Source organism: Struthio camelus, chromosome 2 (genome assembly GCF_040807025.1).
Source record: "Struthio camelus isolate bStrCam1 chromosome 2, bStrCam1.hap1, whole genome shotgun sequence".
Classification (NCBI taxonomy): Eukaryota; Metazoa; Chordata; class Aves; order Struthioniformes; family Struthionidae; genus Struthio; species Struthio camelus.
This window is the reverse complement of record NC_090943.1, coordinates 171,262,128-171,285,060: the sequence shown is the minus strand read 5'-3', so window position 1 is coordinate 171,285,060 and position 22,933 is coordinate 171,262,128. Positions and strand designations below refer to the sequence as shown.

The window sequence follows — 22,933 nt, the reverse complement described above, 5'->3', positions numbered from 1 at the left end:
ATGCATGAAGCAACACAGACTTATGTTGGTTGGAAAGGACCTTTGAAGGTCTCTGGTCCGACCCTCGGCTCAGAGCAGGGCCAACTTAGATCAGGACATCCTCCCACATTACAGAGAAGGAGAAGGAGATCTCATCATCAAGATCAGGGAACCTGGGTCAGTTTAAACATTAGAGTCCTGGACCAAACAACTCAAAGCTCCAGCATACAGAGCTGGCTCCTAAATTCTCCCTTTTAAGGAAATAAAACCTCTTGCCAAAGGAGAGACAGTGCTTGAGGTTTTCGCTGCAGCCTAGTCCTGGGGGACGCACCCAGTCAGGGTGGACTACAGCAGGAGAGGTCACCTCTTCGTGATTAGACCCCCTGCAAAACTCCTCCTTATTCCCACAGGAGCAGGGTCTGGCTGCCTGTCTTCTACTCAGATTATTCAAAAATAGTGATGCTGGTTTCATTCTGCTAGCCCAGCTTCTTCCTTCGCCCCATCACTTGGGACGCCTGCATACAGCGGTGGGGAGAACTGTGCTGAGGAACAGTGACAGCATAGGCAGGCCCCCCAACAGTGTCCAAGGCAGCCACCAAGCTAAGTCCTGTTTCCAGGGACCTGATAAGCCCAAGGAGGGCAGAGACGGTGTTTCCCGGTGTTTCTCACAACTCCCGCCCTGCCAGTTTGAGAGCAACTGGCCCAGGTCACGCGGCTAAGATGGACTGGCACTTTCCCAGAGGATAACACTGGCCACAACCTGCTCTGCCCCCTAAAAGCCTCCACTAAACAGTGCCTTCAGTCTTTATTGGGTAAAGCCCACCTGAAATGCTTGTGCCTGCTCCCCCTTATATCCAAGAAGCTTCACATCAAAGCTCATGCTGATTTTCAGAGACTGAATTGGTCTTGTCCCATTTAGACCATGCACAGATATGGACTCCCTCGCCCTTTTGCCTGCAAAAGCTCCTTCCTGTGAGGAGGTGGCTCATCCCCTGCTGGAAGGAAGCCCTAGAGGAAAGCACTGCACCAGGAGGGAAGAATGAGTCACGGTCCTGCTGCTTCTTATAGCAGGATGAAAGGACATGCTTTTGTGCGTGTGCCTGCTGCCTTCTTGGGGGAGCTGGATGAGAGCCTTGCTCCTCAGCTAACTAACCGGCTGCTGCTTCTATGACTAATGAAATAAGAGGAGGAGGCAAGATTTGCTCCCCAGACAGCATTTTGGAGAGGAGGCAGAACCTCGCAAGCTGCGTGGGCTTTCTTGCCCCTTCGGGTGCTCCTAAATGGTGCCTGGAAAGGTTTCCTGCATGACTGGGGCACAAAGCACTTTTATCTCTGACCTTGCCCATGACCACAGACTGACCGCCACCCCCTCCCATATGTGTACATACCAGTCTGTGGAAGAGATCAGTCACCTTCACCTGGGAGAAGTTGGGCGATTTTATCTCCGGTTTCTGATGGGTTTTGGCTAGTATAACAAAGAGAAAGCACACACGCCAGGGTCATGTAATTGCATCATGAGCTAAGTGGCCACTGTTTTGCTTCCTCACTGCGAGCACGATGTGCTCCCAGGCAGAGACAACGCAATCCAGAAGAGCTCAGACCTGCTCGGGGAGCTATCGAACACGAAACCCGGAGCTCCAGCCCACTCATATTAGCAACGCTCCGTTTCAGTAAAGGGAGCCCTGCTCCTTTTACACACGCACAACTCTTTGCCCACAGCTACATATCACTAATTAACTGCAGACTTCATAAAAACCCACAAAATTTACCCACTTTGCATAACCTTTGCAAATCATACCCCTTCGCTGGGGCACTCTCCCCTATGCAGAATACACCCCGAAACCACTTACGGTGAATGTCTGGGGCATCTCCGGTTTCAAAGAAGTCCTCCTCATGGTCGATTTCCGAGTATTTGCTCAGCGAGCGTTTGTGAGCAAAGGAAAGGACCTCCTGGAGAATATCCATCTTCCGCAAGATCTTGCATAAGCTGTGGATTCTCATGGCTTCCTCGTGCTTCATGATGGCTTTCTTCAGATGAGCTTTGCCTGGAAAAAGCACAGAAATCACAGCCCGGCCGCACCAGCGGGAGATCTACACAGCTCTACTGTCGCTCCCTTTTCAATACCAGGCAGCCTTGCTCGCTTGGCTGCCCACGGATTAAAGGAGTTTCAATTGCTGTGTCACTCGACGTGATTCAGGGACAGCCCAGTCACGTTAGCAACCTGCCAGGCTTTCAACGTGCGTTAAATGGAGTAGGTCCCAGCCGTCAGCTTAACGCCTGAATGTAGGGCTAGAAGGGACCTTGAGGGGTGACCTACTTCACTCCCCAGCAGCAGAGATAGGGCTGAGAATACCTGGCAGATGTGCTCTAAAACTGCCAGCGAAGGAGCTGCCATCACCTAGTGAGGGAGGCGGAAACTGCGCTTCACTGCCCTTGCAGCAAGCAAAGTTTCTCCTAACGTTTAACCTATATCTCCTCCACAAATTAACTTCTCTCCATCAGCCTGTGTCCCTGGTGAGCATGAAGGACAATCAGGTCCCGTCCTCTCTGTGACTGCCTTTCAACTTTGGGGTGCTTTGACACTTCTTCTCTCTCTTTTCGAGGCTGAGCAAACCCAGGTCCTTCACCTCTCCTTGCAGGTCCTGCTTTTTGCCTTCTTTGGTGGCCACTCTTGCTTTTCTCCTCTCAACATGCCTTCAACTTGTTTTCACCCCATGAAAGGACAGGGGCTAAAAATGGCAGGAGAGATGTAAGCAACACCAAATTGAGACCGATATATCTGGAGATCAGGAGTGAGGTATACTGATGACCCATGAATAAGTGACCTACGAATACCAATGCAAACATCTCTGTTTTGCAAGATACTGCAACAAAGGTGCCCATAGACAGCGCTAAACTATAAAAAAGCTAAATATACACATAGATAATAAACACACATGTGCCTCTAGCAGTTCCACTTTCGCGACACACGGTGGCAACATAATCCAGGGAAATGGCCAGGATTTACTCCAGAGAGTAAGTGGAGACCAGTCAGTTACCTAAATACCTCTCCTTTACTCCCCTTAGAAACAGGGGTGAACGTCGGTGTTATGAGTTTCAACCAAGGAAATATTTTGAGGCTAGACACAAAACTGAGAGGAAAAGATTCTCCAAAATAACCACTCGCATTTTCCTGTCAAATGCATGGATGTTATTTTATCAAAGTACCCACAGCCAGCCCCACTCATGGCGGGGGGAAAAGCATAAACACTGGAATGCCTTGGTTTTATTTGGCTTGATAATGACTATCACTGATTCCTGCTATTTCTACTGATGAACAAATGGATAACAAGAGATCAAGGTTGAGACAGGTCACCTGAGAGCTCTCAGATCATTGGCTGTTTTCTAAATCATCATCCACTTGGGACACTGACTCTGCCTCTGTCTCCCTGTGAGACTGTAAATTCACATTTCAACTGTGTTCAGCCCTGTTCAGCCAGCTGATCAGGAAAGATTTGACCAGGAAGTTATGCAGTCTTTTGGTTTCAGTTTAGTAGAGGCGGCGGAATATGTCACATGTCTGACATAAATAATGTTAACAGCGTACATAACAAGAGAAGGGGAAAAAAAAATCCTTCCAGGGAGATGGTTTTAGTGCTGCAACTTTCTTCCTTTCTTATAAACTGAAAATAGAGCTAACGCTGGTGTCTGCATGTTCAGTTTTTACAAGAAAATGTTGAACAGAGCCGGTTTTCTCCTAGGAGAGCAGGCAGAGCTGGAAGCTCAGCTGATGCAAATCAAGAAACCAGATTACAGCAGCTGAAGGTGTCAGGGTAGTTTATCATAATACTCTGGTTTTGGGGCTCATTTAAGGGTTGCTGAGGCAGTCTCCCCATGCCTGGGTGAGGAAAAGAGGGCATGAATGTCCTCTGCCTCCCACCAGCTAGCAGCAAAAGGAAGCAAGGCAGCTGGGAGGACTCTGCCTGGGCTGGCTACGTGACAAACCCATTCCCGGTAGGGCCTGTTTCATTTCACACTTCTACAGTTAGGGAAAAGAGCACCAAGAGGCAGTTTGTGTAGGAGGCAAACAAGATGACATTCTAGAAGCAGAGAACTAAGCTTCCTATTGTTCTAGCCTCTTTGGGGAGGGTTGTTAAAATTCAACTTTAGCTGAATAAGCAAACGCTCCTATCTTTTCCCTTAAGCTGAAAATCAGCATGGGAGGAAGCTCTCATCTCTCGATCCTTTTGATGTAGCTAAAAAAAGCCACCCCTGGCCTTCATTGTATCTTCTTGTAGTCAAGTCAATCAGCTGAAAGGCAAAGTGAAACTCCTTCCAGGAGCTCCAGGTTCAAACACATTTCTCTGCATTGCGCTGTGGGATGTTACCTGGCTCAGGAAACCTCAGTGCTCAGGGTTTTCAGGGCTACCGTCAAACTCAGCGTCAAACTCAAAATCAGTACAAGCTTTGTAGGTTGGTTTTTATCCTGGACCATTGAACTGTCCTCCCCTAAACGTTCATGGCTGCAGGGCTGAGGGTGTTTGTCTCATCCTCATCCATGGAATCGCTCTTTCCCAGTAACAGTGCGGCTGAACTGTACCATTAAAGTGAGATCCCCTTTGGAAACAGCTGGAAACTTCTCCCAGGGAGCAGGTAACGGAGTCACAAACTCCTGGAGATAGCTTGGAGCTTGCTTCTGCCTCCCACCACTACATGGGGGTGCTGTATTGCACCCTGGGTCACAGCCTCCCAGCAACATATGTAACTACATTCAGACCGCGGGATCTTTACTGTCGGCAAGGAGTGAGCTAGAAAGGGCTCAGCACAGCTCTGCAATTCCAGGGGGAAGCTGCAGCACTGGCAGTTACAAAAAAAAAAAAAAACCCACCCAATGAACAGATTTACTAAGAGATCATCAAGAAATGGAAATGTGGAAAGGGAAAAAAAAAAAAAAATTGCGGGGAGAAAGGACTGTGTGTTCACTACTGCCTTCGAGCCCAGCTGCAATGCCTTCTGCCATCACAGGAGTCACTTAAAGGATCCTCAATATTTTGGGAGTCACACTGAGCTCTCAGGCACCAGTGCTGTCTGCAGGTTAAGGAAGAACATGCTGCATTTGGTCGTAATCAGGAGGAGCTCTGCAATGACAAATGCCGATGGCTTTATTCCACTCCTTCCTCTTTGCTCACCGCACAGTTTTTACTGCTTACATATTATCCAAGGGGGGAAAAAAGTGAAGGCTTGCATTTTTCATGGCTAATCTCATGTTTGAAGCATCAGTGTAAAACAAGAGGAGATGGAAATGAGGGAAATGAGATCCAACACACTCAATTAGATAGAATATTCCTATGACAGAGCATTTAAACACCCTTATAAGGAAAGAGGGAACCGTGACACTTGCTGGTCACTGCCTACCCAGGAAGGCATCTTTTCAAAGAAAGGTAGGTAAAAAGCGTCTTTGCATAGAGAGACCGCTCAAAGGCTCTTCATCACACACTTTCGTGGATACAGTTGCTACAGCAAAGTGCCTAGGTTACAACAGGGCTTCCTCTGTTCACGTATCAGGGTTTATCACACCTTTGAGCTGCAAACTCAGATCTGCCGCCAAGCACACTCACCCAGCTTCCTTCTCTCCTCAGGATCCTGCAGCAGGACGCGGAGAGACGGCCCATCTGGCATGGTGACATGAAACTGGATAAAAGCCTTCTCATGCTCTGGGAGCTCAGCACTGGATGCTGCTGTGTGAAACAAAGGTAGGAACGCGCTTAGAGAAAGCCAGAGCACTGCTCCGCTGCAGGCAGGCAGGGAGTCCCAAGCAGTGAGAGGAGAAGGTGGACAGAGAGCCACATCCACGCTGCTGTGGACATGGCCCCGCTAGCCTCAGTGGTAGCTTTCTCTCAATCAACGGGGGCTTGGCTTTAGCAGCAACAGTCTGCAAAAACCACCAAGAAATAGCTGATGGAGAGGGAAGATCTATTGTATTAAAGGCCACACCATGCTTTGAAGCCAAGTGCAAGATTTGTCTTGTCCACATCACTTCAATATCTGGCTCTTTCACCTCCTTCCCTCCTTTGCTCTGTCTTAGAAGCAGGATTGAAAATAAAAAGCCCTGAATATTCCTACTGAAGGTGAATGACATGGAGCTAAGTCAGGTGACAAACAGAATACAAGAACAGAGCAAAAAGGACAAGCTGAAGCGTAAACTGGGAGCTAAACCCCGAAACCTGCTCCCTTTTCCTTGTTCACCTGGGACCCCACTTACAGCCACGCAGGCAAAAATGACAGAGGAATAACCCAGCTTGGGGAATGTGACCAGAGGGGTTTGGACAAGCTACAACCAGTGCAATACCAAGGCCTTCTCCTACTCCTTTCTTGCACTACCAGGTATTTGTCACTGAAACCTAGACACCAGGCACCCATCAAATGCCCTCTAACATAGGGTGGGAAGGATCCCCAGATGGAGAAGCCACATCCTCACAGCCTCACCAGTGCAGCTGGATATACCTTGCACAGGCTCTCCAAGCATCAAGCTAGGTTTTGCTCTGTATGTGTGATTTTTACCTAATTATTTCCAAACAAAGCTGTTCCTAATCGTCTTTGGTTCAGAGACACCTCAGGGCTCGTTGCATCCTCCCCTCCTGGGGACAGGATGTGACAACAAGCAATTAAGAGGGCTCTTGGGCTCCAGAGAGTACTGGGAACTTGCTGATCCAAATTGAGGGAGATGCCAAAGCCCAGCCAACCCCCCCGACATTGCCACCCAGCACGCAGTGAACCAGCAGCTCCAGCAGGCTGGCTCTGGATGCCAACTCTCTCTGTGCAAGTACCCACAGGGGATTGAACTTCAGCATAAAGAGTTTATTGACGGTCGCTTACAGGAGCAAGGGATTTGTTATTCTGAACAACGGGACCAGAGCACGCTTGGAGAAGCGGCAGAATTCGCACATGAGATCTGACTAGGCAGCCCTTCCAAAAAAATGAGGGAATGTGCAGATTCGCGCTTCCCCCAGCACGTAACGTTATTGGGACAGGCAAACAGCCACACAGTCTCTGGGGAGAGGTTTGTCCTGTTCCTTCCAACCCAACGCAAACCTGACCCCATCCCGGTCCTCTGCTGCCTCTCCGATTTCTGTCTTCAAGCTCCTTCAGCCTCACATCACCATCTCTGAGCCAGCACCTTTCCACGCTCAGTCCTAAAAGCCTCTCTTGGTTCTGCAACGCCCACACAACCCAAGCCTTGCGACGAGTTTGGGCAGGCTATGGAGTGGAGGCGGGGGGCAGATCTATCCTCTGAGCGAGCTGCTAACAGCTGTGCCCCCAGGAAGGGCTGCCAGCCTCCCTCCCCGTGCTCCCGTTTTAGGCACAGAGCAGCCTGCAGTTGAAGTCGTGACGCTGCTCTTCTCTAGGGATCAGCAACCCGGTCCGACACTCTGCAAAGCACCCAAAATAGTCCCTTTGCGTTCCTGGGATGCTAGGCTTTTCTGAAGCCTTCTGCAGAAGGTTGCATCATGTCAGGATGCCCAAGAAAGTTGGGAATCCTGCAAAGACCTTAGCGAGGGACTGGATGATGAGGCAGGAAAAGAAAGCAGGCAGAGGGAAGGACGTACACGAGACAGATTGCTTTGGCAGTGAATAGAGGGGCTCTGGCTGCAGGCAAGCAAGCAGCTGAGCTAGCATCTCTGTTAGCTCAGTGGTCTTTGAGGCCTGCACTGCTTCCAGGCCCACAGCAAAAGCAGGTGGGCTGGCTGGTGAAAGCTAAGACAGAGGTCTCCAGTACCATTGGCCTGTCCTCAGCTGCCCCCACCACGTGGAGAGGCAACACCACAGGTCACAGAGCATGTCAGATCCTCAGCCTGACACAAACTCACTCACGCAAACGTTGATGACAGCACAGATGAAGATTATGGGTCTCATCCCAAATACCAGCTCCAGCTGAACTCCACAAACACGTGTGCACCCTGCTGTTAGGACTTGGTCCTGCAGCTCCGAGACATCCCCAGGCAGCCAGCCTCAAGGCTGGCAATTCAATTTGGGTAGCCCAGACCAGTTTGTCCAGGGAAATCCTGCTTTTTGCAACCCCTGACTGGCCTGCCAGGTGGACCGGCGCTGCAGGACTGGGGAGGCCAGCTGAGCTGCCTCTGGAGGCCCCCTTGCTAAGCTCCCTGGCACGTGCTACGTCAGCAGGCAGCGAGCCATGCCTCTCTTGGGTGTTTACTCACCCAGCCCCAAAGTGGAGAGCATGTGACATTCCTGCAGCATCTTTTTGCTGACCTCTTTGGGAAGACTTTGCAAGGACTGTACACATCGGAGAAAGACACAGGGGGAAATCTACCCTGGGCACGCTTTTTTCAGTCTCTCACTGAATTGGCAACAAGACCAACAGCTTAGAGCATCCCAATGGCTCTAAGTCTCTGCGTGGACATCCTTTCAGCTCTTTCTCACAACCTCCCAAACATCAGGCTGCTACTTGAATGAGTTGAGACAGTCTCACAGCACTTGGCTAAATGGCAAGCCATGTCCAAGCTGTAAAGCTGAGATGCTTAATACTCACCAGGGCAGTCACAGAGCGCAATGGCAGCGAAGTAGTGGGAGAGGGCCTTGAAATGCTCTGACTTGACATGGACCATGGTGGTCCAAGAGAAGGGAACGTAATCCTTCACGTGGGCCTGGGTCATCGTCTGGTGCACCAGCGAGTAGACGTCCTCAACCTGCAGGCACCAAAACACAAGCTGCTGATGCACAGGCTATTTACCACATCTGTCTGGATGCATCGACAACAGAGCTGCCTCCATCTGTGACAGTCCTGCTAGGACTCTCCTAGGAGTTCGTGGTGCGATTCCCCTGCCCAGTGCAAGGGTGAACTGCACCCCAAGATCTGCTGACCACAGAGGGAGCCTGGGGTGCCTCCTCTAGCTGTCCTGCAGGGTCCTGGTGTCCCCGTTGCACGGGCAGCAGGGAGGCAGCCACATGAGCTCTTCCCACCTTGCACGGTTTGAGCAAAGCCATGATACCTGAGACCCCAGCGAGGAGGAAGGGGGCCTGGTAACCTACACAGGGCTCTGGCATCTGAGTTTGAACATGCTGCAGCTTAAACTCAGCACATTGGACTACTGTAACAACATTTTGTACTTCCAGGATATTTGAACAATAAAGATCTCTCTGTTCGGCTAATTCGAGAAACAGATTGTCTTAGTCCCTTGGCCAAAGCGACACAGAAAAGCCCTTCTGAAATCCTGCTCCAAAAAAAATAAACTGTGTGAGCTCAGCTGTTTGCCCTGCTCCAGCACAGCCTTAACAGAGATGGTGATGCTCTGACTGCCGTAACAACTCCTGATAGCACACTGAGAAGTTGGTACAGCCCAGAGATCTCAGGAAGCCATCTCAGTACAAATCTTCAGAGATGGGGCCTGGCAGAAAGAGCATCTTGTGAAGCCCAGGTTTATTCTTGACCTGGCCCTGGCACTGTTACAGCTACGTAGAGAAGGCACCATTCCCAGCAGGGCAAGGTGGAACGATTAAGGGCTTATCTCCGATAAGGACATTGCGCTAATTCTATTCATAACTCAAGGTTAGGAAATGCAGTTATGTCAACAGTGTGCACGACTTAGCCCCTAAACTACTGAGGGGATTGTTTCTTTTCTTTATGGCTGGATTAACAACAGGCAGTATTCGCAAACAGCTCACGAAACGCACAGAGGTAAGCAATGCCCAGGAGGTTGTTGCCTCTGCCTGTTCACCCTGCTCTCCAGCTGCTTCATGGTGATCAGAGGGACTGTGACACAACTCGCAGGGCCTCTCTTGCTTGCTCCACCAGTGACAGCCCCACAAAATCCTCTACTCCCTCCCTACAATACCCTCACCTGGCTCTGTGGTGGGACCCAGCAGCAGCACTTACCCTGGCTGCTTCCTGGGCAAGCTGCAGCTGCGTGAGGAAGTCACTCTGGGCTCGGAGCAAGGTCACCTTCTCAAAGACGCACTCCTGCACCTGTGCGATCATCAGCCGCACCAGCATGTTCAGGGAAGAGGAACTCATATCCAGGCTGGGGGCATTGGAGAAGTTTTCCTTCAAGTAGTTAAAGGCACCTACACAACAGAAAAGTTCCAGGTAGTTGTTTTGCTTTTAATTCTGCAGTTGAGTTGCAAACAGGAAGAATCAGCTTTCCTAGGACAAAGATTCTTCAGCCCAATTTCCATTAGCACCACAGGAGGAAGAACAGCCCTAGATCCAGCTCCAGGATGCTTGCGCAGATGTACTGTGCACCTCTTAACTTTCTCACCATAACAGGCAACAACAGTGATCCTCATGCCTGCAGTTTGCTCTTAAAAGCTCTGGATGACAGCAATTCCAGGCTAGTCAGTTTTTCCTATCACCGAACGTGAGTTTTTGCTGGAGTTTAAGGCTATCATCTTCTACCACTTGCTGACATGAAGGAAAAAAAAAAAATCATTCCCTTCACCTCTGCACCAGTCATATTTGCTTGCAGGTTGATCAGCACATCTCTAGAAAGGTACCTGGAAGGCAGACTGTTCCCTTTCCTGCCCTCTCCTTTTTTCCAGCCCTCTGACTGTTTTTTTTCCTCTCCTCTCCAGGCTCTTGGAGGTTGGCCCAGCTGAGACATCACAAGAAAGAGGCCTTTGGGTGGCTTTCAGACCATCACTACTCTTCTTTATACCTGCAGCAGCACCACAGCTTGTGGCCCGTTAAGAAATCCCCCAACCCTCTCCGCACAGCTGCTCCCTGCCTGTTCGCTCCCTTCTTGCATTTGTGCAGCTGATTATTCCTGTTCCAGCGCAGGCGAGCTTGACTCTGCCCCTGCTAGATTTCAGCCTAGCTCAAAACACTCCCTCCTCTCCCTGCTGAAGCAGACGGGGAAGCAGAGGAAGGAGAGCCAACCTACCGGCTGCCTTCTGAAATGCATCGATAGCCCGGTTGACTCCCGGCAGGGAGGCACGATCCTGCCGTGCCCCAATCTGGGTGTGCAGGGCTCCAATGTTGAACAGCACACTCCCCTTCTCGAAGGCCAGCGCCCGCTGTTGGGAAGGGACCCCAGTCAGAGAGTCATACCTGGAGAAGGGAGAAGTTAGCCGCTTCACGTGCAGCCCCCAATACGTTCCCCCAGCCAGCACAGTCATTGCTAAGCGTGCCAAGAAAAAGCTGTTCCTCGAGGAAGATCACCAGCTGCTCCGGAAGAGCCTCTAGTGTTTTCACCATTTTGCATGGACCGTCTGGGACCTGCAGCCACAGTTCCCACAGCAATTCCTTCCCAAGCCCTGCAGGGCACGTGCTTCCACATGCCTCCTTTAACTAATTGCCCAAGGTCGTAAGACAACATTAAGCCACGAGCAAGAAGGAAATCCAGCTCTCCATGTCAGCTGGCCCCTCTATTGCTATTGAGGTCAAAAAAAGGACACGTTGGATCTTCCAGATGTTACGAGGGAAGAAGACCCCTGCAGACAGCCAGGAGATCTGGTCCTATTTACCCCCTCGGCTCACCCACCTCAGCACCGTTTTGGAACGCATGTGGAAGTGCAAAGGTCAGAAAGGAAAAAGCTTCACGAACCAGTGAAAGAAGACACCCAGGTTTTTACTGGGAGGGAAGAAGCGGTTGTCAAGGAAGTATAGCTGGTTGTAATACTCCATGAGGAGTTCGAGCCCAGCCTCATTCCGGCTCGGGGTCCGCATCGCCTGTGGAGAAGCAGGAGAGAGAGGGTGGACACGTGGGTGGGAAGAGAGGGGGAACAGGAGGAACATGAGATTTACATGCTGTGCTGGCCAGTGGAATTTAACAGCTCTATGAGCTACAGCATTGGCCTAAGTGGGAGAAACTCCACCCAAAACGCTTTGTGCGGAGCCCCTCTCTTTCCAGGTAAAGGATTTCAGCGGGCAGGGGGACAGCATTTGGCCAAGACCCTCAAGACGACCATAGCACATGCAGTCAAGGGGGCAGAATTTCGTTAATGCAGCTTCCCAGCTTTTCAGCATTGCACTTGGTGGTTGCCCAGCAGAGAGAGGCAGCCTCTTGCATGTCAGCTGATATGGGTTTACCTACAAAAAAGGCTGGGGAGACACAAAGTTCGAGCCAGGGCACACACCCCGAACCCAGCAAACTAAAAGCAGGTAATGTTCCAGTTGTGCCTTTGTTCTGATGGTAATGCTCACCTAAATCAGCTGCGATATTTTTTAATTACTTTTTTTAAGAGAGAACGCGCACAAAGTCAGACAAAATAAACACTAAGGAAGAAAGCCATTTGATTTTTGCTCATAATAGGAAAGACAGAGAGTGATTTTGATTTGACAGGGGAAGGAGTGACAGAATGCTCTTATTAATTCCTAGTTTCACTCAGGAGTCCTCTTCTTTCAGCCTCCTACTTTCCAGGGCTCCCCTACCACAGCTTGCAGGGCAGGACTGGGACCTTTATATGCCTGAGAACACATTTTCTTCCTGCTCGTGAGGTCAAAGCTTCATGGCAATGTGAAACTGAAAATCCTTATGAGAGCTATTTGGCAGGAGAGGATAAAGTTCACCTTTACCAGAGTGCTCTACATTTTCTCTTCTCTGACTACTATGTTGTGTGTTAGCCGGTCAGAGAGCAGTTATTTAGCCTTGCTGGTGACGATCATTACTCATAAAAGAGCAGTAACAGATCACATTATACTTTTATTGATGTTCAGTTATAGATTAGTAGGGCATTTAAGGATCCAATTATAAGGAAAGAAAACAATTATTTAGTGTTCTATAATATTTTGTAACCTATAAACTGAAGCCAAGGTGTTCTAATGCAAGCTGCAGGAATCTAGTACCCAAAGACGCGAGGACAAGCATGCAGTTTGGAGGGACCCAGAGGAAACTGCAGCACCTTCAGTGAGACTTTTCAATAAGCCAGAGCAAGACTTTGCAACTCAAGGAACACAGACCTGCCGCAACTCCATAAATTCTTTGATTTCCTTTTCAAACAAGGAACCATCCTCTCCATAGTGCTCGCTGATGAAATCCTGGGTTGGGGAACAAAAGAAAATCCATAGTCACCCTTGAAAATAGACATTCAAGATTTGAAAGGTGACTTCTGACAATTCTGTGCAAGCACTGTGCCAGCTTTCTCAACAAGGTCTGTGGAAACCTGCATCGAGAAAAGCCAGAAAAGCAATCTCCTCCCTGCCAAACCTACACAGGATACCTCCAGCTCACACGCAGGGATGCTGCAGCCCTGCCAGTCATCTCCCCTCCAGCAGCCTGGGGAAAATGCAATCACTTCCCCATTGCTCCATTCTCCAGCCTTGCATTTTCTCCTGTATTTCAAGTCCACCTCCTTGTCCTGAATCTATTTTCACCAGGCCTTAAAAGCATCCAGTCCAAGGAAGAAAATGTTTTGCAGCTGCTGCAGAGTCTCCTCTACAGCTCTCAACTGTGCCCGTGTGCAGAAATATCTCCTAAAGCGTGCATTTGGTTCCCTAGTCAGTCTAAACTGCATTGAGCTTGCAAAACCCCAAGCTTACCTTTAGTGGTGCCAACAAGTCCAGCTCCTTTGTCTCCTTCAGGCCCAAAGGAATCATAGGGACACTGATGGACTCACTGGAAGAAGAAACAGATAACCTACGCAGTGAACATTTTGTAAGTGTTGGAAAATCCTTGTGCTCCAGCGACAAAAATGAATCAGCTCCAGGCTCAGAGATAAACCCCAACCCCAGGCAAGCCCAGCAAGCTGTACAGTGTTGACACGACGGGAAGCTGCCACCCACATCGGAGACTAGAGGGGTTCCCAAAACCAATCCTGTGCGGCACCACTTTTTTATTTTCCGCCTGGTGCCAGTGGCGCCACACACACTATAGGCGAAAACACGCTTTCCCAGGGTTTAAGCCGTTCCTACTGAAGGGCAAAACTAAAGAGGACCAGACTCCACTTAGGAAAAGGAACCCAGATGCGATTCATGCTGATAGATGTGATGTTGGGAACGACAGTGCGAGAAGAACCTTTCGATGGGCAGAAGCGGCAATGCTGCACTGCCCATCACAGGGAAAGGCACACAGAGGTGATAGCCTGAAATCACCAGTCTGTTATCACTTCAGCCTCTGTTTTTATCTCCGTAACAAGTATAATAGCAGCCAAATTGGCTGCAGTGACAAAGCTGTTTTAATTAACAGCTCTTGGGAAACGGGCATGATGTGAGCGCAGGTCATGGATTCATGAACTCCCACGTGCTAATCTGGGCTTCATCACTGATAAGGACTTGCTCGGAGGTACAGTGCTATGTCTGATATCGAAATTTTCTGCATCTATTGAAATCAGTTGTCTAATAATAGCCCTTATCACAGAGCTAGTTCAAAACTTGTAAAACACTGAAGATTATGAGGACCCTGGCAATGCCTAGATGAGGAGTGGTTTGTATTTGAACACTAAGGTAAAAAAAAAAACAAAAACATAAAGGTCATCTGTGGAGCAAAGCAGCATTGCATGGCTGTAGGATGACAGCCAGGAAGGTCCACCCTTTGGGGGTTTTAGCTGCTATTTTCATTCTTTGTTGCCAAGAAGTGAAGTGGCCCATACCAGCTGCAGGGCCTCGAGCATGCAGAAAATTACAGCTCTTTTACTCTGCAGCAGGAGCAAAGAACTTATTCCAAACTGAACACAGAGACCTGCTGGATCCAGACTCTTTGCCCTGAAACCCAAACACCTATAGCTTGGCTCCTGTATACCGAGAAGGGAACCTGCGGAGCTACCTGCAGCTCATGCCAGTCTCTGGAGCGAAGACACGAATGGTTTCCCCAACACCTGGTTATTCCTCAGCAATGTTCCTAACCCTCCGCATTGAGCCATGTAACCAACTCACCTGGTTATTCCTCAGCAATGTTCCTAACCCTCCGCATTGAGCCGTGTAACCAACTCACTTGGCCTCCCGGGGGAGAAGAGACAAGAAGGGCTTAGCACAGCATGAGGTGGGAGAAGGGTCAGGAGGGATCAGGCCCTCGCCAGCCAGGGTTACCTAAACCCTTCTCATTAGCTCCAGAAACCACTGATAAGCTGTTAGCACATCACAGTCCAGGGAGGAGAGGAGGCAAAAAAAGTTGCAAAAATGGGGCAGTGGGAAAATCCTCCGCATTTTGGCCTGTTTGTCCTCATTCGATCACTGAACAAACAGCCTCCCGAGAGCTATAATTAGTATGAAAAAGCAGTTATCACTCATTCTCTAATGAGATTTCAGCTTGAATTGAGTACCACAGAGCAAACAAAGGGGGTTTTGTTTGGTCTGGATAGGGTTTTGGGGTTATTGCTGTTGCTTTCCTTTTAAACCACAACAAACATGAGGTGGGTTACAAAGGCCAAGCATCCCTGCTGGGAAACAGCTTGGGGAAGAAGTCCGCGTCACGGGAGGATTCAGCCCTACAACTTAACTTCCTCAACCTATTGCTGGGAAGAAGGAAAACGTCCAGAATTACATCCAGAGATTGCAGTAGACCCTCTGGGCACAGTGAATGCTCAAGGGTGACAGACAACGGGGTTCCCTCTGCTTTCTCCCTGTAGCAAAGCCAGTCCTTGCTCCCCTGCGTCCCTCGTACATCAGTCCTACACCCAGACTGCCTTGTTCTGCATTTAGCAGCACTGCAGAAAACTGCAGGATGGAGTAAGTAAGGCTTTCCCAGTCTTTCCACACTGTGACAACTCTCCCTCCCCCTGGCAGCACAGCAGTCCTTCCCTGCGGAGGACCACGTTTTGGGACAAGATGCATCTCCTACGTACATCTACCTGCCATGCAGCTGTCTTAGGAAGGGAAGGAGCGTTTGCAGCTCCCACGTTGCTGCAGCGTCCCTGGTCTTTTTTGCCTCGGGGATCTCTTCCTTTCTCACCTAGATAAACAGCTCTGTTGAGCCGTCCCAGCACGTTAGCTTGCTGCTGGCTAGCGTGGTAGGATTACCGCTCCGGTGAGTCAAGCAGATGAGGTCGCTGGGTAAGCGTTTCAAAGAAACAACGCACTTCAATTAATAAAAGGTCTAACCTCGGAAAGAGAGAAAAACGTAATACCCTCTATGGGAAAATAAAAACGAGTGAGTAATCCATTTCAGGAGCAACCAGAACAGGAGGTCAGGCACCTAAGCAGCCATGCTTTTAATTGCTTCTGTTAAATACCCAATTTCACCTACTGGAAAAATCATGCTCTGGAGAGCTTATCACTCACATGGTACCCCTGTCTCAAAGACGGTTATTTTTGACCTGTTGCTCCAGGCTTTGGGATATCAGAGCCCAGAGAATGTACCATCCCTCCCAAAACATGGCCTAAGCATCCACTAGCAAAACCAGCCAGGGTCAGTCTCCTTGCAGTTTTAGAGATGAAGCAGTGGAGGTTTCCAGGAGAAAAGAGCGAATCCTTTCCGCACATGGCCTGTGCCCCATCCCTCTCCAGCCACCAATGCTTGTTCCCTGCTAGACGGTCAAACCGTGGTCAGATCAGGGAGGCAGAGGAACAGGCGCAAGGGAAGCAACGAGGAGTAGGAGCAAGGTTGTGCTATTCCCAGACCCTGTCCTGATCCCTACTCTCCTGGTAGGGGCTGCCCACTGTTTATCCCTGGTAGCAGGACCCTTAGCAAGCATGCAGGGACCACATCCTCCCCTTGCCAGAGTCCCAGCCTCCAATTCCAAAAGAACACCTGCAAGGCAAACGTCTCTCCATAGTGTAGAAAATCGCTATGATTTTTCCCAGTGGATGCAGATCCGCTGCGGCCCAAACACCTAGCCTGACATCGGAGCTGATGTGACACCAGCCCTGCGATGCCTAGAGGGGAGAAGAGAAATATCCTAGCGTGCTAGGTGGAAAGGAAAAGAAGAAAGAAATCCCAACCAAACAAACCACTTTTCCCACGCGAAAGTAACCTCCCTGGCCTGCTTGGCAGCTCTACGTACCTGTCATTCTGGTACACGTCCATGCAGCTGTTCAGCTCTTCCAGCTCCTCTTTCAGTAACTGTAGGTTGGAGTTCACGTAGCTAAGCTCCAAGGCAACTGTTTCTTTTACTTTGTGGTTACTGGTGGCTCTGGAAAACAATAACATGTAGATCAAAACTCCCCCATAAAATCCAGGCCACGTTGATAAACAGCAATTACCTTATCTGACCACAGGATGCCATTCCCTCTTCTGTGTCACGTGCAGCATCTGTCCAAACCTTCCTGGAGGGCCATGGTTTCCCTATCGGTTGGGAAGTGCTTTCTGCCACCCTGATAATCTCGCTCACTCTGAGCAGCTGAGGGCTTGGCATGGCTCAAGGGTAGAAGGAGAAGCCCCAGAGGATGGCTTTTGTTTGCTCTTACAATCTGTTTCTTTCTCCAGGTGTCCCCAAACAAGAAAGCGAGACAACCTCCACCAGGCTCTGGGGAACTCTTCTGCTACAGGCAGCTCCCAAACTACCCTCAAGAGGGGATGCTCTTGCGACCTCAAATTTTGTTGGACTTGTTTTGAAGGCAAAGACTGGAAAGGACAGGCAATTAATCCCTGATGGGCTTCAGAGTCTGCCCCAGGGACTTATGGCTCTCACGGGCAGCAGATGCACAGAGGACGCTAGAGCCTGCAGGAAACGCAATAGTTGCTTTTCCTTCCGTCACAAAAGCAACGCCTTGTCACCGAGGCACAAAGCCAGGTTTGAACACGAGAACACAGATGCTCAAGGACCAGGGAAGTCAGAGAATTAGGGAGAACAGAGAAACATCTTTACTGCTAATTAAAATGCATGGCAAATGCTGCAACCCCAGCTGAATCCACAAGCCCTCAGATGCTTGCTAGCAAAGACATAAGAAGATGCAACCCCTGTGCCAGACTCAGCCAGGGACGGGGAGGAGGAGCAGGCCCAAAAGGTTCACAGTTTCTATGTGCTTCCTCCCCATCTTCCCAACTATCCCTAATGGTGGGGCTCAACAACCAGGAGGTTTAGTCTGCAGGAGCAGTCAAAAATTCAGTCACGCTATCAAAGAGGCCATTGCAGAATGCCAGCTCAGAAGGCCGGAGATCGAGCAACAAGCATCCAGACCTCTGAAGGTCCCACATGCCAATGGCTCAGCTATTTCCACCTAACTTTTCATGCAGCTGCGAAAAACTTAAGTTGTCTTCTGGGTGCCCATTCCAGTATTTCAGTTTGGCCATTTACAGAGTTGGGCTAGAACTGAAACCAAGGGGAACAGAGGCTGGGAGCAGATGAGCGGTATTGAGCGCGAGAGCGTGGATGTGGAGGGAGGGAAATCAAATCCCAGTGTGTGGGTGGGGGGGGTTGTTTTGTTTTGACATGTTTTCTACCTTGTTCACCCTGTGCCATGGAGGCTGAGGTTTTGCACAGCTCATAACAGGATTACTTCCCGCTCGGATTAATCTGACACTTCTCCTCCAGAACAATTGATAGTGCCTGCGCTAAACCCCCCCTCACTCTGTTCCTCCCTCTGTGCTCCCAACCGCAACCACTGCCAGCAGGGGTTAGGATATTTGATTATCAACACTCATCTTCCCCAAATAAGAGCGGTGCTTTAGGGTTAGGCCTCAACGCAAGCAGGAAAAGGATCTTTTTGGGTGCAAATAACACCTTCTGCAAGACAGGTTTGCTGTGCTCACCCATGAGTAGCACCAGGCTCTGCCCTGCCCTGCCCTCCCCTCTATTGCATGTCAAGGGATATAAACACCAAGGATTGATTTCAGCTGCACTGAGTTGCCTGCTCCAGCAAGACAAACTTCCAGGCTGATTATACCCTTCTTATCTGCTCTGGAAAAAAAAAAAAAAAGAGGCAGGGAGAGATAACCCAGTGGCAGCAGAAAGCTGACAGCGTGCAATTGTCTGCTGAAATGTGCTCTAGCTGCTTGCATTAAATCATGCTGGGCCCCAGCGGAGTGCTGTAAAAACAACACACACATGAGCTTTACTGGGCCAGGGTAATTCTCTCCTCTGGCCTTTGGGGACCCAGTAATGAACACATTACCATCAACTTGTTCTTTATTGATAGCATCCTTCAGTGGCCTTGCCCTGACCTGGCTCAGGACACTATATGGGGCTGTACCATTGTTCTTTTAAAACTCTGGCCCATTAGTATCTCTCTCTCCCTGACCCTCCTTTACTGGGATTTCCAAAAGATAGATATACTTTTTTTTTTTCCCCCCTCCTCTTTTAAACAAAGAAAACCAAATCAGAACAGGTCCAGAGAGCTCCACAGTCACTTCCACTTAAACATCCTTCAGCATTTCTGCAATCTCCTGTAAGGTATCAGCACAGCAGCCACTCCCTCTTATCATACAGCAGTATTTAGTCGCTGTTTCTGTCCTTCACATATTGCAATTCCCCTAGGACGCAGGTGTATCTCTGCTTTCATTACAGTTTGGTTTCAATAGTGTTGAATATAATTTCTCCTTCTTGCTCATAGCTGACAATATTTTTTTTTTTTTTAAATGTTAACAAAAGTTGCATTTTCTATGTGCTGATTTGCAGCCCACTGATACCAGGGTTACATCTATCCACAGACATTATGTATTTCTCATTAGTGCTTTCATCCCCTAATTTGAAGCAGAAGGGAGTCTTCAAGCCCGAGAAGCCTGATTTTGCTCTGCAGGATTTTGCATGCACATGTGATCTTTTTCCAGGACAGCTTTACTTGTTATCCAGTTCAGACAGTGACTGTTTTTAAGCCTGGACTTTGACTTCAGAGTCCGTTTTGCTTCTGGACATTTTTCCTTGCCCTCTACTAAGGGCCGCTTGCAGGAATCAAGAACACAGTACCTTTCAAGGAGGTAATTTAGGGAGCAGGCATTGCTTATCAACGGTGAAGTTTGCTTAGAGCAAATCTGCACTTCTGTAGGCTCACGCTGCCTGCATGGGGCACACACCGATCTCCTTATGAGCGTGCAGAGTCCACACATCTTAATCAACCTCTTTGGTGAGGTTATCAAAGATTTGCTTAGCTAACTCTGAACATTTATTTATTAAAGAAATTGGTATACTGGCAACACCTTTATCTCCCCAATTACTTAGCTGAGCCATAGTATTTGAACAAGAATGGAAAGGGTTTCCGCTGCCTCTGCCCATTTATTTATCTAGCACACAAAAGCCCTTACACTGTAGGGCAAATGCCACGTGCATTTTTCCAACACACCGTCCATTGCAACCTCTTCAGGAAAGGGGACTGATATGCTGAACAGAACTGTTCAGAAGTGGGGTTTTTCTTTTTACATTTAAAAAAAAAATTGAGAAATTGGAAATGGAGGCAAAGAAACCAGCATGTTCAGCTGCAAACTCTGCTCCAAGCTGAGCAAATCAGTTTTCTTCTGTTTGCATTTAATACTTGCCCAGGTAGACTGAAAGGAAATTTCAGTGCAACCCAAGCCTAGAATTTTTGAGCAACAACCCTTTAATTCCCCTGGGCATATACCTTTAATTTCAGGGACAAATTTGATTCCTCCCCACGTTTCCCAGTTTCACAAGCTCCGAAATGCGGAGCGTCCAGAAACCCACATACTACTCAGCCACAGAGTCAACTTGTGGGACAAAGAGAAGCTGCTGCGACCAAAAGAGACATTCAAACTGCTGATCCAACAAAAAAAAAAGTGTCCCATCAGTACATTTTGCCTCTGCCCTGCTAAGGGTGTTCCCTTTCCTCCTTAGACAAGGATTTAAGATGGTCCATGTTTTGCATTATTCTTAGCTCCCCTTTGCTCTGAGAGGGAGGAAGGAGAGCTGCTCACTGCCCACATCCCAAATACTCTGTGGAAAGCAGCTAGCACGGCACAGCTCTGATTCACACTGTTTACACCAAAACCATAACCAGGCACACTCCTGCTGAGGCAGCACATCTCCAGAAAAAAAAAAAAAGGGGGGGGGGGTTTAAAAAAGTGGAGTTGCATGGAGGGGCACACATCATGACTTTGAGGCCTTTTTAATTAGATGAGGCATGGCAGTTTTACGGTCCACAACACCCAGTCCAACTAAAGCAGCAGCGAAGCAGCTGTATGGCCCCAGAGCACAGCTTCTGCATGTGAACAAGGCTGGTGCCTCAACTTCCCCAGGATTAGAGCTCTTCAGGGCACAGCCACCGTCTTCATTTGCCTGCAAAATGAGGTCTCTTGCTATAGTTCACCGATACTGCTATAACTTCACTTTTTCTGGTGCAACAGGCACTTATCAGTAACACTAAACCATTCAAACTCCAAAAATGGGGAGTCAATCTCATTTTATCAGGAAGGAGAAACACCAAACTGGCGTAACGTACGCAGAGAAGAGAGCCTGTTCATAAGCAATCTTAGAGCAGCCTTATGATACATTATCTTATATTAAGATAGACCTGCCCTTTGTGCACATGTGGGCAGATCTGCTCAGATATCCTATAAGGACATGAGACACACAAGAGCTACGAGAAAATCCTTCGGCAACTACTGTGTCTTTGCTGCAAGAGCCTCGCACTTGCATCATGTTTCTATCCTGACTACTCTGCAGGGGAAGGCATTTCCAGTTGGCTTTACCTGTGCTGGACCAGCTGCAATCTGCAAGCCATTCAAACATTTCAGCTTTTGCACGACCCCACACATGCATCCTCCTTACAGAGGGGGAGAGCAGCTGGCTCCCACTGGGCTAAAGCTGTGCGAAAAGACATATCTGAGTTTTCGGACAGATTCTGCCCTGGTGGAAGTACTGGGACAATTTTTACCAAACTGGAATTTGATCAAAGCTGAATTTGGGGGTATGACACAGCACCTACACATTCAGAGCTCAGTCTCAATTCAACCCTTGTTGCCACTATTTCATCCACTCACAGACTGGATTGTAATAGGCTTCCAGGAAATTAAAATAGCAGTAGCTATTTTAATTTCAATAGCAGGGTAAAGATGCATAACATCAGCATTGCACTCAAAATACAAGCGTGTCCAGGAAAGCTGCTGCAAAGTCAAGGAAAAACTGAGCAAACCCAGAGCAGGGCACAGCCACAGGAGTGACAGCATCCATCACTTCCCAGATACTGAGATAAAGGAGTGTTTTAGGTAACTTGGATAAGTTCTTCCTAAAGCCTGTGGGACAGGAGACAGGAGCAAAACAGCTGAGCAAATCGGAAGAAAGGAGATCAGGCCTGCCAAAGAAAGCAGAGATAAGTCTGTCTGTAGTGACACTGTGGCAGAGGACGGCACTTTGAAGACATAAGAGAGTTATCGGGTAGAAAGCGGCTGTTTCTATGCAGCTTGGGGTCTGACAGCCTGCCTTGACGAGGCAGGAGATGAACTTGTGTCTCAAAAAAAAGGAAAAGCAATAAACCAGAAATATTCTCTCCCAGAACAAGCAGTCTGTATTAAAATATTAGGTACTGTCTGGACAAGTGATGGCTCACAGCACAGTATGTCACAATAATAAACTGATTAAAAGAGTTTTGTGTTCCCCTTCCCCTGTACCATGGGACCATGTTTCCCCCCCAGGGCTGGACTGATGCTCTAGAGACCCAGACTCACCTGAAGAGGTTCTCCGCCCCCGCTCGCATCCTCATCTCCTTGTTGATCTGCTGGTTAATTCGTGCACGGCGGTGTTGCAGCTTGCTGCGCTGGGTCTGTGCAAAGGGATCGCAGCCCTGCTGAGAAAGAGCATCACGGTCTCTCTACGGCATAACAGCAGCTTTCCTCGTCCCACTGGCCTGGGGGCCTGCCCGGGCCAGCATCACCCCCAAGCAGCTAACACGCATGCATACGCAGATGCTTTGGGCTTCTTTCCATGGAGACAGATCTTCCTTGCCATCTCCCATAATAACCAAGACACTGCCATTAAGGGATAAAAAGTTCAGTGGTGTCGAGGGCTGCCGGCTTGCAACACAACCCACCCATACCCATTTCCAAGCTGTGGCTGGGAGCAGCAGCAAGCTTGAATTGCAGCAGGAGACCATCAGGTTTGGCACAAGGAAGCAACATGCGCTGTTTAAGCCTGGGGACAGACCGCTGCATGGCAGCCAGGCACCGTCCCTGTAGGGGTTTAGATGCACGCTGCCCA

The 22,933-nt window shown here is 49.1% G+C and overlaps 1 protein-coding gene across 4 annotated transcripts in view; it reads right to left on the bottom strand.

Annotated features, from left to right (window-relative positions):
* RHPN1 (rhophilin Rho GTPase binding protein 1) overlaps positions 1-22,933 on the bottom strand; it is a 40,811-nt gene that overhangs the window by 5,641 nt on the left and 12,237 nt on the right. For 2 of the 4 annotated variants that reach the window (XM_068933513.1, XM_068933515.1), the window contains 11 exons: positions 22,405-22,520; positions 16,853-16,981; positions 13,455-13,530; positions 12,876-12,953; positions 11,521-11,645; positions 10,858-11,024; positions 9,855-10,042; positions 8,511-8,667; positions 5,578-5,697; positions 1,830-2,024; positions 1,368-1,444 (listed from right to left, as the gene is read on the bottom strand). In XM_068933513.1, coding sequence (XP_068789614.1) covers positions 1,368-1,444; positions 1,830-2,024; positions 5,578-5,697; positions 8,511-8,667; positions 9,855-10,042; positions 10,858-11,024; positions 11,521-11,645; positions 12,876-12,953; positions 13,455-13,530; positions 16,853-16,981; positions 22,405-22,520 — 1,428 coding nt within the window. Of the gene's footprint in view, positions 1-1,367; positions 1,445-1,829; positions 2,025-5,577; positions 5,698-8,510; positions 8,668-9,854; positions 10,043-10,857; positions 11,025-11,520; positions 11,646-12,875; positions 12,954-13,454; positions 13,531-16,852; positions 16,982-22,404; positions 22,524-22,933 lie in introns of all 4 variants that reach the window. The other 2 variants (XM_068933512.1, XM_068933514.1) reach the window with 2 other exon arrangements.